At 37.7% G+C, this 17,995-nt stretch overlaps 1 protein-coding gene across 6 annotated transcripts in view; it reads left to right on the top strand.

The window, feature by feature from the left end:
* Nucleotides 1-17,995, top strand: part of Mysm1 (Myb like, SWIRM and MPN domains 1) — a 46,677-nt gene that overhangs the window by 13,792 nt on the left and 14,890 nt on the right. For all 6 annotated transcript variants that reach the window (XM_059254538.1, XM_059254537.1, XM_059254541.1 and 3 more), the window contains 5 exons: nucleotides 1,457-2,223; nucleotides 5,638-5,768; nucleotides 7,060-7,163; nucleotides 8,419-8,496; nucleotides 10,080-10,168. In XM_059254538.1, the coding sequence (XP_059110521.1) occupies nucleotides 1,457-2,223; nucleotides 5,638-5,768; nucleotides 7,060-7,163; nucleotides 8,419-8,496; nucleotides 10,080-10,168 (1,169 nt within the window). The remainder of the gene's footprint in view (nucleotides 1-1,456; nucleotides 2,224-5,637; nucleotides 5,769-7,059; nucleotides 7,164-8,418; nucleotides 8,497-10,079; nucleotides 10,169-17,995) is intronic.

Here is a 17,995-nt window from a genome sequence, read left to right as displayed (position 1 = left end):
GCCTGGCCACTGGCCAATCAGTGATTTATTTATTGACCAATCAGCAACACATTTGACATACAGACCATCCCACAGCAATAAATGCTAACACAGAGTTATGAAATCTGTCTAAAAACAGGCAGGTTTTTATTGTTACAAGAACTGTCTGAAAGTCTTAATAACTTTGTTCAGAAAGTAGTTATGATCTAGTTCCTTAATTTTTCAAATAATTTGTTCTGTATTTAGCTGTGTACATTTAAAAAAAATTAGGATACTTTATTTTATATGTATGGGTGTTTTGCTAACATGTATGTGTATAGACCACAGTGTCTGCAGTGCCTGCAGAGGCCAGAAGAGGGAGGGCATTGGATTCTCGTAACTGGAGTTACAGGATAGCTGTGAGCTTCCATGTGGGTTCTGGAAAGCAATCCTGGGTCCTCTAGAAAAGCAGCCAGTACTCTTTAACTGCCGAGCCTTCTCTCCAGCCCCAGTTGTATTGTTTTGATATTTAGAATTTATAACTGTGTTTATTTGAGATCTGGGAGCATAATTATGTGATATTTGGAAATGCCTTAAATGAGATTTTTTTTCTAATGTAAACAATGTACTCTACTAGGTGTGCTTTATTCAAATAGCAAAAAATTGCAATCATCCTAGTTGTTTATCACCAGATGATTTGATAATGGAACTTGGGTGTGTGTGTGTGTGTGTGTGTGTGTGTGTGTGTGTGTGTGTGTGTAATAGAATAGTATCCAGCTTTAAAGAAAAATGAAATTATAAAATTCATAGGAAGATGGATAGACTTAGAATGTATATGTAGTATTAAGTAAAACCATACTATCTCAGAAAGACAAAAACTGGGTATTCTCTCATATGTGGGATCTAGTCAGTAATATATGTATATATGTAAGCAGATGTATGCATGGGTGCAGTATAACATGTTGAAAAGAGCACAAGGAAGGCTAAATATTAGGGGATGAGTATGGACTGAGTGCGGGTGATGGATATAATGTATGAAAGAGGATATAAAGTTAATTGCTGCCAGCACTCAGGAGGCAGAAGCAGGCAGAACTCTGACTTCTCTTGAGTTCTGAATTTAATGCTAGTCTGGTCACAGATCAAGTTCCAGGACAGCCAGAGCTACACAGAGAAACGTTGTCTTGAAAAACAAAAACAAAAAAAAAAAAATTTTTTTTTCCTAGTTCTAACTTTGTCAAGGAGTTTTCATTTTTGTGGTGGGTAAGTGCATAGAAATATAGTCAGTAGTGAAAGTGTAAAATTCATTGTGAAGCTCCACAGCTTCAGAATGGCTCTTGTAACTATGTACAAGTTCTATAGGATGTTTAAAAAGCAAGTAAAGATAATGATGGCTGTTAATATGTACTTAGTTTAAAAATATTTCATCTAATTTTTTGTGTAAAGGTGAATAAACTTAAAATCTTAATATTATGTGGATGCTATTTTGATTCTTAATAAGGTAAAGTGGAGTATGGAGAAAGAAACACCAACTCAGAAGAGCAGCAGTGATCTTCAGGTCAAAAAAAAAGATGAAAGGACAAAGGTGTGGTCAGCATCCTGTTTAAGGGGGCGTGCTGATCCTAACTTGAATGCTGTAAAAATTGAAAAGTTATCTGATGATGAAGATGTAGACATCACAGACGAACTGGATGAGTTGACTTCTCAAACACCACAAAAGAGTTCTGGTAACCATCTTACTATAGACATTCCTAATAGTAAAACTTGTAAAGCCAACCAAGGAGAATTCATATGCTCAGAAGGCCTACTAGCTGCTGCTGCTGCTGCTTCTTCTGGGGAGAATCTTCAGAACGTGAAGCAAAGTGAAGTACAAGAATGTTCAAGCTCAGCAGTTACATTGTGGGCTATAAGACAGAACAATGATGGCAAAAACTCAGTTGACTTAAGGGAGAGGTACAATAAACTGGCTGAAGAGTATGATGTGCAAGATGGAAAAGAAATAGCAGATGAATCCAAGCACTCCCCTTCTCCAGAATCCTGTGAGAGTCAGCAGGATTCAAGTGGAAATGAAATGCTTTTGCCTCCTTTCCAAATGGTGGAGGAAAGCCATGAGGGAGAAGAGCTTAAGCCACCAGAGCAAGAAGTGGAAATAGATAGAAATATCATTCAAGAAGAAGAAAAGCAAGCAATTCCTGAGTTTTTTGAGGGGCGCCAAACTAAAACACCAGAACGCTATTTGAAAATTAGAAACTACATTTTGGATCAGTGGTAAGAATTACATTGCACATGTTCTAAAAACTTGATACACTAAAGTATATTGATTAGGCCTATGCAGAATTGAGGATTTGCTAGAGATCCAAAGAGCTTTCGCATGTCTTCCTTCAGTAGTCAAGATTTAAAGTTTCTCATAGTGAACCTCTTTAAAACTTTGGTAAGCATGGTCATCCATTGCTGTCATAACACATATCTGTCTTGTGTTGTGTGTGAGCCTGGGAAGAAGGGAGTGACCATTGCTGGGTGGCGGGGGACAGTTTCTTGGGGCAGTGTTGGGAAGCTACAACTATAAAACACTACTGTCTGGGAAAGGAGAGAATTTCCAGTTTTCCCATGGCTTTGAGTGTAAAAGGAGGACAAACCTAGAGACAGGAGTGTCAGTAAACATGGCTGTATTGCAGACTGTTCTCAGAAATAGCTTTTCAATGCTTGCAATGAATGTGGAATGAGCTCAGTTAGTAAATCAAAAGATCACAGTCCTCATTAACCTAAATACGCTGAAAGTAACTGGACTTGTTTATGGGAGCTTATTAATAAGCCTTGGGCATCCATAGTTGCTATTAATGTTTTAGAGCACTTCCCAATCCTTTGGGTGGGGATTCTGTGTTGTCCTTTATTTTCTCTTCTGTCAAGGGTTTTCCTGTCCTGTTGCAGTGACTTTCTGCTAGAACCTAGAAATGTTCCTGAAGATGGACATGTTAAATAAATAGCTCTCTTTTCACTCAGGTAACATGAACTTACTTGGCTTTTAAAGACAGCAGCCATGTTCTAAACAAAGCGTTTTTGCACTGATGAAAGCGCTAAAGAACCGACATGGCTAAGGATGTCCTGAGAGTAAGGGATACTTAGGAGAAACAATTGACATTTACGTAGTGCTTTGTGGTTTACAGAAAGCTGCCCTGTATCTTCTCATCTGAGTCTTCACAACAGTCCTGTGAAGTAGGCAAATGGGATCTTCGCTGTTTGAAACAGATTAGCACAATTCTCAGATAGAGGTTTAGGGTGCCTGCCTTTGATCTTTCAACCAGCCACTGACCCATGAAAGGTATCAGTCCAACTTACTCGTTCTGTTAATCCACATTGCCTAGTTGACAGTCTTTAAATGCTAATTAAATTAGATCTCTGTTCATACTTGGGTTTAGTTTGGGAAATAAAAGAATAGATAGCCAAAATTGAAGGCCTTCAAAACAGTTTCTACCTCAGAAATGTCACGACTAGTTCATACTTAATGTTAGTTTAAACAAATTTTGTTATGTTAAATTTTGGATTTTAAATTAGGATAAATTACATAGGTAGTATAAATTACATGGCAGTAGTTTCCTACACAAAGCCTATTTGGATTACTGTTTAAGAACTATTTTTAAAGAGAAAGTCATGAAGTACAAAACAGAACACAGGTAATACTTTTAAAAAGGAAAGGTAAAGTTTTGAAAATAAAGAGACCTACCCGAACTTTCTTTTCCATGAGAGCAAGTGCAGTTGGTTTTATTTAGGATAAGTTTTCATTAAGTGTTAACCAACTCTTAACACCATTATTCTACCACATGCCATGCATTATATTGAAATCGTCTTCAATTCTCTTGACAGTCTTTCCAAATGAGAAAAATAAGGTTCCCAGAGGATGAGGTCGCACTTAGGGTGAAGCGATTTCAGCTTCTGTGTTGATTCAGTGTTTAAAAAGCTATAACTGCGGCCACAGCTCCTTTGCCTTCAGAGCTTACGGTGCTGGCTCTTGACTCCTTAGGTCTGCTCAGGGAAGGGGAGGTGTGTGCGGCTCCTCCTTGTTCTGGCACCTTGTTTATTTTTGTCCTGCAGCTTACTGCCACGGAAAAGGCTACAGTTTTGTCAATTGTCTTCTCCCCTCATCCCTCAGGAATGTAGGCAGTGGGAAGACAGTTCTGTTGTCTTCAGCCCACTGCCTAGACAGTGCTTAGAATACTGTAGGCATTTCAGTTGTTAGGGGAAGAAGACTAAAGAAACATTTACTGTCTGAGCAGTGAACAAGGCTGTTGAGCTTCTTCACAGCCTTTTGATTGGAGAAGACGGATGGAGACTAAGCCAGTTTTTAGGTTCCTGTCACTTTTTCGTAGCTCTACTTTTTCCTGCTTTCTTGTCATACTTGTTTAGTTTGTTTGCTTTTCTTTCATGGAACACTGGAATTTCAGCTTTTTTGTAGAAGTTACAATATTCTCCTCCATCACAATTACTTTCACGTTCTATGGACTTCATAGATTTATGGACTTAAATTTTGTCTATTTAGGGAGGCCTTCCCTAAGCATCCTATCTAAAGTAGACTGTGCCTGTTTGTTGCCCTGTATCCATCCATCCACTTAGGCTTCTTTTTCTTTTTAGCGCTGTTATTTGATAACATAATATGTATTATTCCTTTATGTATTGATAGTCTCCATTGGAATTTAAGATCTTTGAAAATAGGAACTTTGTATTACTCACCTCAGACCCTTGTTCCTAGAACAGTGTCTGGACATTGGACACAAGTCCTTACTGAATAAAATGTGACTGAGTATTGTCTGTGCCATCACTTAGCATTAGGGTCAGTGTCTGCATCTTAATCCTATCGCTTCCTCAAGTAGGTAGGTGCTGTAGTGATTCTGGCCAGCCTGCTTGCTCCCTTGTAAGATGGGGTTGGGAAAACCTTTCTCTTAGAATTATGTGTACCTAACATTACAGCATTTGGCATACTCAGTAATTGATTTCTATTCTTGTGAAGGTCTCTGTTTCTGTTAAATTTATATTGTGTTTTCTAGCATAGTGCATTAAACAAATACATGATTATTAGATGAATTTTTATTTCAATGGGAGTTTTTTAATTCCTTTGGAAATCCCTAGAATACTTATATCTGTTTTCTTTTGAGACTAAGTGCTTATAATTAAAAATGAATATACAATATTTAAAACTTTTTGAGAGAGTTAATAATTAATAGCATTGGGAAAGCCTTGGGATGGAGAGTATAACTCAGTGTTAGAACAGTTGCCTAGCAGCATGAGGCCAGTACTATAAAAAAGAAAAAGTAGGGGGAATGTCTTAGTACTAAATTTCTTTTATTCCCAAAGTGCTCTTTTTATTCACAGATGTAGAAGTGAATTTGCTTCTGTACAAAATAAGTTGCTAATTTCAAGGTTGAGGGGACACCTGGGATCTATGGGGCTTAGTATTGGGAAAGAATATTTGTAACACTATTACACTTACAGGTACTTGTAAGTTGTTGCATCATTTAAAGATATTTTACTTGTGAAAAAAAGGACACTTGGGTATTTATTTGTTACACAATTAGGCATTGAGTGAAGATAAAATTTTAAGATATTTCATATATTAAAAGTTTTCCCCAGAAATCCCTTTTTAAATGTTTCTATTCATCCAGAATAATTGTACTTCCATCTCTTAATTAGGGAAATATGCAAACCGAAATACTTAAATAAGACCTCAGTACGTCCTGGCCTGAAGAACTGTGGGGATGTTAATTGTATTGGACGGATTCATACATACCTCGAGTTGATAGGAGCAATCAATTTTGGATGTGGTAAAAATAAAAACCCAACAACATCTTTTACTTGGCATTTTTTTATCCTTATAGCACCCATTAATTTTTATGATGGTTCAAATTCAAGTGGATTTAAGTATATGGAATTCAGAGAAAGAGTGTAATATTATGAAATAAGTGTATCATTAAGACTTGATATTAAACAGATTTCTGCTAATTAAACTGTTTCCCTTTGAAAATACAATTTTAAAGGAAAATATTTTATCTACATAGTGGTAATAATTTAACAAAGAGTTCTTTGTCAAGTAAAAGTAAATAATTTATGAGAATCTAAGAATAGCCTATTTACTTTGAAAAGATACAGGTTGAGACCAGCATGGCTGTTAAAAAAGTTTAGATATTGGGAGCATTTTTCTGCACATATTCTAAGATCTAACAAAATTTGAAATTTGAAGTGTTACTCACCCTATACTGTATTCCTGCTAGAGATGCTTTCTAGCAATGGTTAAATGAAGGCAGTAACTTATGAACTTGTATATTTAATTATAATAAAAGCACAAAAGTATTTTAACAAGGCTGGTGAGGTGGCTCAGTGCCATTTGCCCCAAACCTGAGCCGTGAGTTTGATCACAGAGATCTACTTGGTAGGAGAGAACCAACTCCCACAAGTTGTCTTATGACCTTGACGTGTACGCACCTGCCCATGTGTGCACATGTGTACACACACACAATTTTTTTAATTAGTGAAACTCTTTCACTCTTGGTTTTTTTCTGATTTAAGTTGATGAGTATGCATATGTCAGAATGAATTCTTCCCGATCACTGAATTCACATGGCAGAGCTCTGAAAAAGCTAGTGGTGATGGGTGCAGGTAGTGATAAAGAACCAGAACCTTACCACCCCTGGTTTTGGAGGTGAGCAAGAGAGCTAACCTGAAAGCCTCTGATAGATGATTTCATTTTTGTGTATTCAGAACACATTTGTCTTCCACATGCTCTGTGTAGAGACCAGCTATTTGGGAACTTCATCTATTTTAGCCGCAGCCACAGAGATGACGTATGCTTTCTGTATTAAACTGCCAAAGTCAGCAAAGTGGGCTCAGCACTCATTTCACCAGAAGTTATACAAATTACTTAGTTCTTAATAATTGCTTTTACTGGGCTGCCATTTTATGAACAGCATTATTCATCTGAGAACTAAATGACATATCAAATGTACGATTGTGAGATAAGAATCTTGGGAGCTCAGCTGTAGTCAGCATAGTATATCTTCCTATTTAACAGATTTCACAGAATAATAGATGCCTTTTATCTTTCCTAAATTCCAACAGAGCAGGCAATATATAACAGACCACAACCAGTTGATAAAGTACGAGTGAGTGATGGGAAAGACGCAGAAGCAGCATACCAGCTTGCCTGGCGCCTACAGTCTATGGTAAGTAGCTGTTTTACTAAACAAATGACCACTGAGTGGAAGAACATGTTTTCTCTTGTGTTTCACCTTGGCCATTTAATTTTCTGGCTTCTTTTGTATATGAGACAAAAACCAAACAAACTGGAAAACCCTTCAAGTTCACTGTCAAAGTCTATAGAAACATCCTTACTAAAGTGGCCTTGGGCTACTTGGTTTTGATTTGTAAACTTAACATGTTAGGTGCTAGAGAGATGGCTCAGTGGTTAAGAGTACTTGCTGCTCTTGCAGAGGACCCCAGTTCAGTTCCCAGCATGTACCTCATGCAGACCACAAGCATTTGTAACTCCAGTTCCAGAGGATCTTCACCCTCTACTGGCCTCCTGGGCATCTGGCATGCATGTAGTGCACAGACATACATGTAGGTAAAACACCCATAAACATTAAGAAAACATTAAAAAAAAAAAAAACAGCAACACACATACCAGCTGAGGTTGGTGGCATGTGCATTTAACCTCAGCATTCATTCAGAAGGTGGTAGAAAAGATCTCATTAGTTTCACATTAAGTTGGTGACAGGTAAAATAAGTCTTGGATATACCTCAATTTGCTGTCTTAAGAAAGGCTGTTTTCAAGTGATTCTTTGGAGATCATACAAGTTACACTCCTCTCTTTGGCAGCTGGTTCATTCTAAGCACCTAAAATATGATGTTTGCAGAACTAGTTGAGTCGTGGAGTCTACACATTTTGTAGTTTTTTTTTTTTGTTTGTTTGTATTAATTTGGCAATGGCCTTTCTAAACCTGGGATAATCATTTTGCTTCTACTTTCCCTATACTCTTTGCTGTGTTTTCTTCTCTACCACAGATAATTGGAAACAAGTTCATTTTCTTGGTGCTTCTTTCTAGTCTTAACAGTATTTTTATCCTGGTATTTTAGCTCCTAAATGGTAATGGAAAGGAAAATAAAAAGAAATCAAGTAAAATGCAGAAAGTCATCAGTGCTATGTTTTTTAAAGTGGTACCTTGATGCTGCCACCTAGCTCCTACCTTGCTAGCTGCTGCTAGTGGCCACGAGAAGTCAATTGAGTATCTTTAAGCAGAGAAATAACTGACTGTTACACATGATCAATAGAATAGTTAGTGAGTTGATGAACAGACATTAAAATACTTAAGTAATAGAGTTTTAGATAGTTATTGTTTAAGTTTTGTGTGTTCATGTGTTAAGGATTTTGCCAGGTTAATTTTGTTACATTTTACCTTTATTTTATTCTTAATGTAGCGTACAAGGAGACGTAGGGTCCGAGACCCATGGGGAAACTGGTGTGATGCAAAAGACTTAGAAGGGCAAACATTTGAGGTAATTTTGACCTTATTTGTGGTTTATTCTTGAAAACTTGTTTGTCTCATTTTAATTCCTGTATATTACACTAATTTCATTGTTGAAGTGTGTGTGCTCATTCCCATGTTAATTATTTATTGAAAAGTTACCATTAACCAAACTGGAGGTATCAGTGGTACAGTTAACTTGCACTCAGAATTTTGGTTCTCTATCTCCATCTCTAAATCAAGAGTAAATGCCAGACTGAGGAATTGGTATGCCCTAATCATTTCATTAAATGTTAATGTTCCTTTGAGTGATGTTAGTTAAACCAATTAAAATACTGTTCTAAACATTATGCATACTGAATTATAAATATTGAAGTGTTATTTCTGCTAATAGAAATTGGGACCCTGAAAGGAAACATAGGCAATAAATATTGTATGTATATATACACACACATGCACACATGTGTTTACATGTAGAATTTGTTGTAGGTAATTAGTGTAGTAGAGTGGAAAGAAGGTATAAATATATATTTATTAGCTTTCTTATCTCAAGTAGCTACTTAATTGCACTAAATCTCAAATTTTAACTTATAAAGTATGGATGGTACCTCTCTGAAAGGATTTTAAAAGAAATGAGATGAAGTATATTAAGGTCCTAGTATTAGTTATTCAGTAAGCCTGCTTGGACAAGGTACTCAATAAATGTTACCTTTCTCCTGCCCCTTCTCCTCCCTCTCCTGTCCCTAACCTTACACCCAGTACTCTTATTGGCATATTAATAAGTAATACTTGGTTCCTTCCCATAAGGTTGGTCTAAGAATATGAGGTACTCCCAAAGAGTGTGATGAGGAAAGAGTTTGAACCAAAGGATCAGGAGAAGAATCATCTCAAAATATAGATGGAAGCATTCTAGGCTGAGGGAGTTGCAGAAGCAAAGGTACAGATACAGGAAAATTATTAATATTCTGGGAAAGGTGCATAGTTTGTTCAATTGGAGTGTAGGGGTGGTAGTAGAAAGTACTAGATTATGAACATTAACATGTTTAACTTCACAGTACACTCTGACAGTTATTGCTGCTGTTATTATTTGTTTTCTAAAGATGAGGAAACTGAAGTGTGGAAGCTTCAGAGCTCGACAGTGGTCTCTCAGCTGATAATGAATAGAGCCATACATTTTCGCTCCAGAATTTTATGATGTTGACGCATCTCACTTCCATGGTGCCAGAGAGGAAACCAGGACCTCATGCATACTAGACAAAGTATACTTTATCACCGAATTACCCTTCATGGTGGTGTCTTAAGTTATAAAAGAAAATTCAGCCACCTGAGCCCTGGAAACTAGAAATGAGGAATAAAGACATGGAGGTTTTTGAAACTTAATGACTGATACCCTTGATTAAAATGGGCAAGTCTGGAGAAGAAACACATTTTCATTTTGATAAGGCTGTGTATTTTAAATTATTAAATAATTTTAAAAGTTATTGCCCAGGATTTATTAGTATCAAGGAAACAGTGCATACTGATTTGGTTGGTCTTATTCTCACATGTCCATAACTGTTTGATTTCTTCTGCATCAGTAGCTGATGAACCCTTTGATTGGCTGTTTTGTTTTAGCATCTGTCTGCGGAGGAGTTGGCAAAAAGAAGAGAAGAGGAAAAGTGCAAACCTGTTAAATCTTCAAAAATTTCCAAACTACCAAAAAGGTAGTGTTATGTTATATAATATATTTTCTTAACTTACCACACATGGTTAGAAAATATGAAAAAATACCTGATAGCTTCATTAGATACTTTGTATAATATGTACGAGGTAGAATACTTTTCTTTTTTTCCTTGTGTGTGCAAAAGAGAGAGAGTGTGTGTGCGCACACTAGTGTGGGCCTGAGGTTGATGTCAGGAACGTCTCTGTCATTCTCACACCTTATTTATTGAGGCATAGTCTCTTTATCAAACCCAAAGCTTGTAGATACGGTTGGTCTTGCTAGCCAGCTTGCTCTGGAGACTGGAATTACAGGTAGGCTACCATACTCACCCAGGATTTGCATGGATTCCTCAAACTCCAAACTCAGGTTCTCATGCTTTCAAGGTGAGCACTTAACCACTGAGCCATCAACTTAGCCCTTTACCGTTTTTTAATTGAAAAATTACTGATCACATTTTGGAATTGTTTTTTAAATTACTTTATTTCACTGATTATCAGTTTGAGAACTTTGGACCGGCATTTCAGAGTTCTGGCTCATTGAGTTTTGGGGATTATCTAGGGGACCTGTATATAAAAGGAGTCCTTCAACCCTAGACATGGTCAAACAATCCCTTTTTCTTGCTGAATTTTTACAAGTTGTTGTAAAGTTTGTTGTTTTTAATGTGATATAATCTGAAAATTTTAATTTGTAAAATGTTTGAGTACGTTGAATTCCTTGATTTTTCTAGGCGTCTTAATTTCTGCAGCCCCATTAAGTAGACTTTAGTTTTGGCCTATCATTTTCCAAAGCAATATATTAAGAAATACTGTCACAGTTGTATTTCCTTGTCAGGACTTGGTTCCTTACTTAGAAACTAATTAAAACAGCTAACATTGCTTGCTGTGTTTAAGTACTTTTTTTTTTCTTTTATGTGCACACACCTAATCCCTTGACAACCCTTTGCACTGTGAGCATCATGCCCGTTTTACCCTTAAGAAAACTGGGTGACAAACAAGTGGCCATGTAGTATTTGCTCATGCTGCCTAGTGTGGAAACTGATTTAAGCCCAGGAATCCTTAGACCTGGGAGTGTAACTCAGCACATTGTCTGTTTCTTTTCCAAAATGTAAATTTAACCTTACCCTGTAGGGCAAGTGGACTAAGTTAAAAATCATTAATAAGCCCAGACTCCTTCCAGTATTCATACATTTTATTTTCTGAGTCTGCGTGTGAAATTTAGCTTTATTGTGATTTTTAAGCTGTTTTGTCTTGCCAGGAACCTTTTAAATCCACCCACACTTTTCTCATCTTTGTCCTATTAGCATTGATTCATCAGCATTGCAGTAAAGTTACTTTTTCTACTATTCATCACCAAATAAAAAGGTCTACTGGAATAAGCCTTGGAAATCATTAGTCAGTCATCTGATATACTTTAACACAGTTAACCCATATGCTTTTATCTTATTTACATGCAAATCTTAGATATCTCACTTAAAACTCAGATTTTAAAATGGTATTGTCTAGTTTGTACCAAATCATTCCCACCAAAACTGACAGTACACTTTACTTATTGTGACATATATTTTTCATGAGTCCATTAATATTGATCATCTCTTTGCTTTTCTAGAATTTTATCTGTATTCAGTATCTAATACCTCTGTTTCCAATATCTACTGTTTGTGTTTTGTCCATTAAGTGTCTGTAGCCATCCTCAGCAACCCTTCAAGAAACATCAGCCTGCTCCTGTTTGTACAGGTTAAGTTCACACACATTCTTCAGACTATTCTCTCTTCATCATCATTTTCACATTTCCAATCTGTCTCTGTCTGCATTGTTATTATTTATTTATTTATTTATTTGCTTTTTATGTGTATTGCTGTTTTACCTACATATATGTAGGTGCATGCCTGATAGCCTTGGAAGCTAGAAAGAGTGCGTTGGATCCCCTGGAACTGGAGTCACAACAGTTGGTTGTGAGCTACCTTGTGGGCATTGGAAATCAAACCTTCATCTTCTGGGGTTTTTTTTGTTTTTGTTTTGTTTTTTCATGTATACAGTGTTCTGCCTGCATGTATGCCTGAAGACCAGAAGAGGGCACCAGATCTCATTATAGATGGTTGTGAGTCACCATGTGGTTGCTGGGAATTGAACTCAGGACCTCCAGAAGAGTAGCCAGTACTCTTAACCTCTGAGCCATCTCTCCAGCCCAAACCTTCTTCTCCTGCAAGAGCAGCCAGTGCTCTTAATTTTCAAGCCATTTCTCCAGCACTTAAACATTTAGTTTTTGGGGGGTTCATTTTGTTTTGTTTGTTTTGATACAGTCTGATATGTCCCAGAGTGGCCCCAAACTCGAGGTGTAGCTGAGGATGACCTTAACCATGAATCCTCCTGCTTCTACCTCCCAAGTGCTGGGATTACAAACATGTTCCAACTCACCCACCTTCCTTCTTATTCATTTAATTTAAAGATCTTCTTTTATCTTTAGTCCGTTTTTAAAATTCCTACATGTGGCCCCGGACTTCCCTTCTGGAGCACAGGGCCGGGGGGGGGGGGGGGGAGCTCCCATCCTGCCCCGGACTTCCAATTTGGACAACAGAGCTCCCATCTGGACAAGAGAGAGAGACTTCCTGATTCTGTCAGCTCTGTCTGAACCAAGTGTGCGGATAAGGCCAAGAACGAACCACAAGGAGATAGGCAGACGTCCAGGCAGAAACACATACAACAAAATGAATAGCAATACAGCATCACCAGGCCCTAGCCCTCCTCCAACACCTAGACCTGAACACCAGAAATTGGAAGAAGCAGAAGAAAACAGCCTTATGAATGACATCATAAAGAAGCTAGAGGCTTGTGTAGAGGAAAAGACAAAAAAATGGGAAGAACGCTGTAAACAACTAGAGGAAAGGGCAAACAGATTAGAAGAAATCAATAAAGTCCTGGAAGAGAACAATAAAGTACTGAAAGAAAATCAAGAAAAATCAATGAAACAAATGAAGGAAACAGTCCAAGACCTGAAAAGCAAAATAGAAAAAATGAAGAAGACACAGAGGGAATGCTGGAAATAGAAAATCTGAGAAAACGATTGGGAACTTCAGATGCAAGTATAATCAACAGAATGCAAGAGATGGAAGAGAGGATCTCTAGCATTGAAGATACAGTAGAAGAAATAGATTCATCAGTCAAAGAAAACACTAAAGCCAACAAAGTCATGAACCAAAATGTCCAAGAAATTTGGGACACCATGAAAAGACCAAACCTACGAATAATAGGGGTAGAAGAAGGAGAAGAATACCAACTCAAGGGCACAGAAAATATATTCAACAAGATCATAGAAGAAAACTTTCCCAACTTAAAGAAGGAAATGCCTATGAAGATACAAGAAGCCTATAGAACACCAAACAGACTAGACCCCCCAAAAAAGTCGCCTCGCCACATAATAATTAAACAACTAAACGTACAGAATAAAGAAAGAATATTAAGAGCAGCAAAGGAAAAAGACCAAGTGACGTATAAAGGCAAACCCATCAGAATAACACCCGATTTCTCAATGGAGACTTTGAAAGCCAGAAGGACCTGGACAGATGTAATGCAGGCACTAAGAGACCATGGATGTCAGCCTAGACTGATATACCCAGCAAAACTTTCAATCATCATAGATGGAGTGAACAAGACATTCCATGACGAAGCCAGATTTAAACAATACTTATCCACAAAACCCAGCCCTACAGAAAGCACTAGAAGGAAAATTCCAACCTAAGGAAGTCAGATACACCCTCGAAAACACAGGCAATAGATAAAGCCACAGCAGTAAACCCCAATGAAGAGAAGTACACACACATCACCACCAAAAAATAACAGGAATGAACAATCACTGGTCATTAATATCCCTCAATATCAGTGGACTTAATTCACCTATAAAAAGACATAGGCTTACAAAATGGATACGAAAGCAGGACCCATCTTTCTGCTGCATACAGGAAACACATCTCTAATTCAAAGATAGACACTACCTAAAAATAAAAGGCTGGGAAAAGACTTTCCAATCAAACGGTCTTAAGAAACAAGTGGGTGTAGCCATCCTGATATCCAGCAAAATAGACTTCAAACTAAAATCAATCAAAAGAGATCAAGAAGGGCATTACATACTCATCACAGGAAAGATCCACCAAGATGAAGTCTCAATTCTGAACATTTATGCCCCAAACACAAGGGCACCCACATATGTAAAAGAAACATTACTAAAGCTTAAATCACATATAAAACCCCACACATTAATAGTGGGAGACCTCAACACCCCACTTTCACCACTGGAGAGATCTCCCAAATTGAAACTTAACAGAGAGATAAAGGACTTAACTGATGTCATGACTCAAATGGACTTAATCGATATCTACAGAACATTCCATCCTAACAAAAAAGAATATACCTTCTCAGCACCCCATGGAACCTTCTCTAAAATCGACCATATACTTGGCCACAAAACAAATCTAAACAGATACAAAACAATTGGAATAACCTCCTGTGTTCTATCAGACCACCATGGTCTAAAGTTGGATTTCAACAACAACAAAAACTACAGAAAACCTACAATCTCATGGAAACTGAATAATACCCAACTGAATCACAATGGGTTAAGGAAGAAATAAAGAAAGAAATTAAAGACTTCCTAGAGATCAACGAAAATGAAGACACCACATATCCAAACCTATGGGACACTATGAAAGCAGTACTAAGAGGGAAATGCATAGCACTAAATGCCCACATAAATAAGTTGGAGAAATCTCACTAGTGACTTAACAGCACACCTGAAAGCTCTAGAACAAGAAGAAGCAAAGTCTCCCAGGAAAAACAGACGCCAGGAAATTATCAAAGTGAGAGCTGAAATCAATAAAATAGAAACAAAGAGAACAATACAAAAAATTAATGAAACAAAGAGTTGGGTTCTTTGAGAAAACCAACAAGATAGACAAGCCCTTATCCAAACTAACCAAAAGACAGAGAGAGCATCCAAATCAATAAAATCAGAAATGAAAAGGGGGACATGACAACAGACACTGAGGAAATCCAGAGAATCATCAGGTCATACTTCAAAAACCTCTATTCCACAAAACTGGAAAACCTAAAAGAAATGGATAACTTTCTGGATAGGTACCACATACATAAGTTAAATCAAGACCAGATAAACTATTTAAATAGTCCAATAACCCCTAACGAAATAGAAACAGTCATTAAAAGTCTCCCAACCAAAAAAAGCCCAGGACCAGATGGTTTCAGCACAGAGCTCTACCAGATCTTCAAAGAAGAGTTAATACCAATACTCTCTAAATTGTTCCACACAATAGAAACAGAAGGAACATTACCAAACTCCTTCTATGAGGCTACAATTACCCTGATTCCTAAACCAAACAAGGATACAACAAAGAAAGAGAACTACAGACCGATCTCCCTCATGAACATTGATGCAAAAATACTCAATAAAATACTGGCAAACAGACTCCAAGAACACATCAAAACAATTATCCACCATGATCAAGTAGGATTCATTCCAGGGATGCAAGGATGGTTCAACATACGAAAGTCTGTCAATGTAATACACCATATAAACAAACTCAAAGAAAAAAACCACATGATCATCTCACTAGATGCTGAAAAGGCATTTGACAAAATCCAACACCCCTTCATGATAAAGGTCTTGGAGCGATCAGGAATACAGGGAACATACCTAAACATAATAAAGGCAATTTACAGCAAGCCAACAGCCAACATCAAATTAAATGGAGAGAAACTCAAAGCAATTCCACTAAAATCAGGAATGAGGCAAGGCTGTCCGCTCTCCCCATACTTATTCAATATAGTACTTGAAGTTCTAGCCAGAGCAATAAGACAACATAAGGAGATTAAGGGGATACAAATTGGAAAGGAAGAAGTCAAGCTTTCCCTTTTTGCAGATGACATGATAGTATACTTGAGCAACCCCAAAGATTCCACCAAGGAATTGATTCAGCTTATAAACACCTTCAGCAACATAGCAGGATACAAGATCAACTCAAAAAAATGAGTAGCCCTCCTATATACAATGGACAGAGAAGCAGAGAAGGAAATCAGAGATACATCACCCTTTACTATAGCCACAAATGACATAAAATACCTTGGGGTAACACTAACCAAGCAAGTGAAGGACCTATATGACAAGAACTTTAAGTCCCTGAAAAAAGAAATTGAAGATGTCAGAAAATGGAAAGATCTCCCATGCTCATGGATAGGCAGGACTAACATAGTAAAAATGGCAATCTTACCAAAAGCAATCTACAGATTCAATGCAATCCCCATCAAAATACCAACACAATTCTTCACAGACCTGGAAAGAATAATACTCAACTTCATATGGAAAAACAAAAAACCCAGGATAGCCAAAAGAATCCTGTACAATAACACAACCTCTGGAGGCATCACAATCCCTGACTTCAAGCTCTACTATAGAGCTACAGTAATAAAAACAGCTTGGTACTGGCATAAAAACCGACATGTGGACCAATGGAATCGAATTGAAGACCCTGACATTAATCCGCACACCTATGAACATATAATTTTTGACAAAGAAGCCAAAAGTGCACAATGGAAAAAAGAAAGCATCTTCAACAAATGGTGCTGGCAAAACTGGATATCAACATGTAGAAGGCTGCAAATAGATCCACATCTATCACCGTGCACAAAACTTAAGTCCAAGTGGATCAAGGACCTCAACATAAATCCAGCTACTCTGAACCTGCTAGAAGAGAAAGTAGGAAGTAGTCTTGAATGCATTGGCATAGGAGACCACTTCCTAAATAGAACACCAGTAGCACAGACACTGAGAGAAACAATCAATCAATGGGACCTCTTGAAACTGAGAAGCTTTTGTAGAGCAAAGGATACGGTCAACAAGGCAAAGCGACAGCCTACAGAATGGGAAAAGATCTTCACCAACCCCACATCTGACAGAGGACTGATATCCAGAATTTATAAGGAACTCAAGAAATTAGACATCAAAATGCCCAACAGTCCAATTAAGAAATGGGCTATAGCCGGGCGGTGGTGGTGCACGCCTTTAATCCCAGCACTTGGGAGGCAGAGCCAGGCAGATCTCTGTGAGTTCGAGGCCAGCCTGGGCTACCAAGTGAGTTCCAGGAAAAGGCGCAAAGCTACACAGAGAAACCCTGTCTCGAAAAACCAAAAAAAAAAAAAAGAAAAAAGAAATGGGCTATAGAACTAAACAGAATTCTCAACAGAGGAAACTCAAATGGCTGAAAGACATTTAAGGAATTGCTCAACATCCCTAATCATCAGGGAAATGCAAATCAAGACAACTCTGAGATACCACCTTATGCCTGTCAGAATGGCTAAGATCAAAAACACTGAAGACACCTTATGCTGGAGAGGATGTGGAGCTAGGGGAACTCTCCTCCACTGCTGGTGGGAATGCAAGCTTGTACAACCACTTTGGAAATCAATATGGCGCTTTCTTAGAAAATTGGGAATCCATCTCCCCCCAAGATCCAGCTATACCACTCTTGGGCATATACCCAAGGAATGCTCAACCACACCACAAGAGCACTTGTTCAGCTATGTTCATATCAGCATTGTTTGTAATAGCCAGAACATGGAAACAACCTAGATGCCCTTCAACTGAAGAATGGATAAACAAAATGTGGTACATATACACAATGGAATACTACTCATCAGAGAAAAACAATGACATCATGAGGTTTGCAGACAAATGGATGGATCTAGAAAAAATCATCCTGAGTGAGGTAACCCAGACTCAGAAAGACAAACATGGTATGTACTCACTCATAGCAGGATACTAGATG

The sequence above is a fragment of the Peromyscus eremicus genome, chromosome 2 (genome assembly GCF_949786415.1).
Source record: "Peromyscus eremicus chromosome 2, PerEre_H2_v1, whole genome shotgun sequence".
NCBI classification, from domain to species: domain Eukaryota; kingdom Metazoa; phylum Chordata; class Mammalia; order Rodentia; family Cricetidae; genus Peromyscus; species Peromyscus eremicus.
This window is presented reverse-complemented; position numbering and strand designations above follow the sequence as displayed.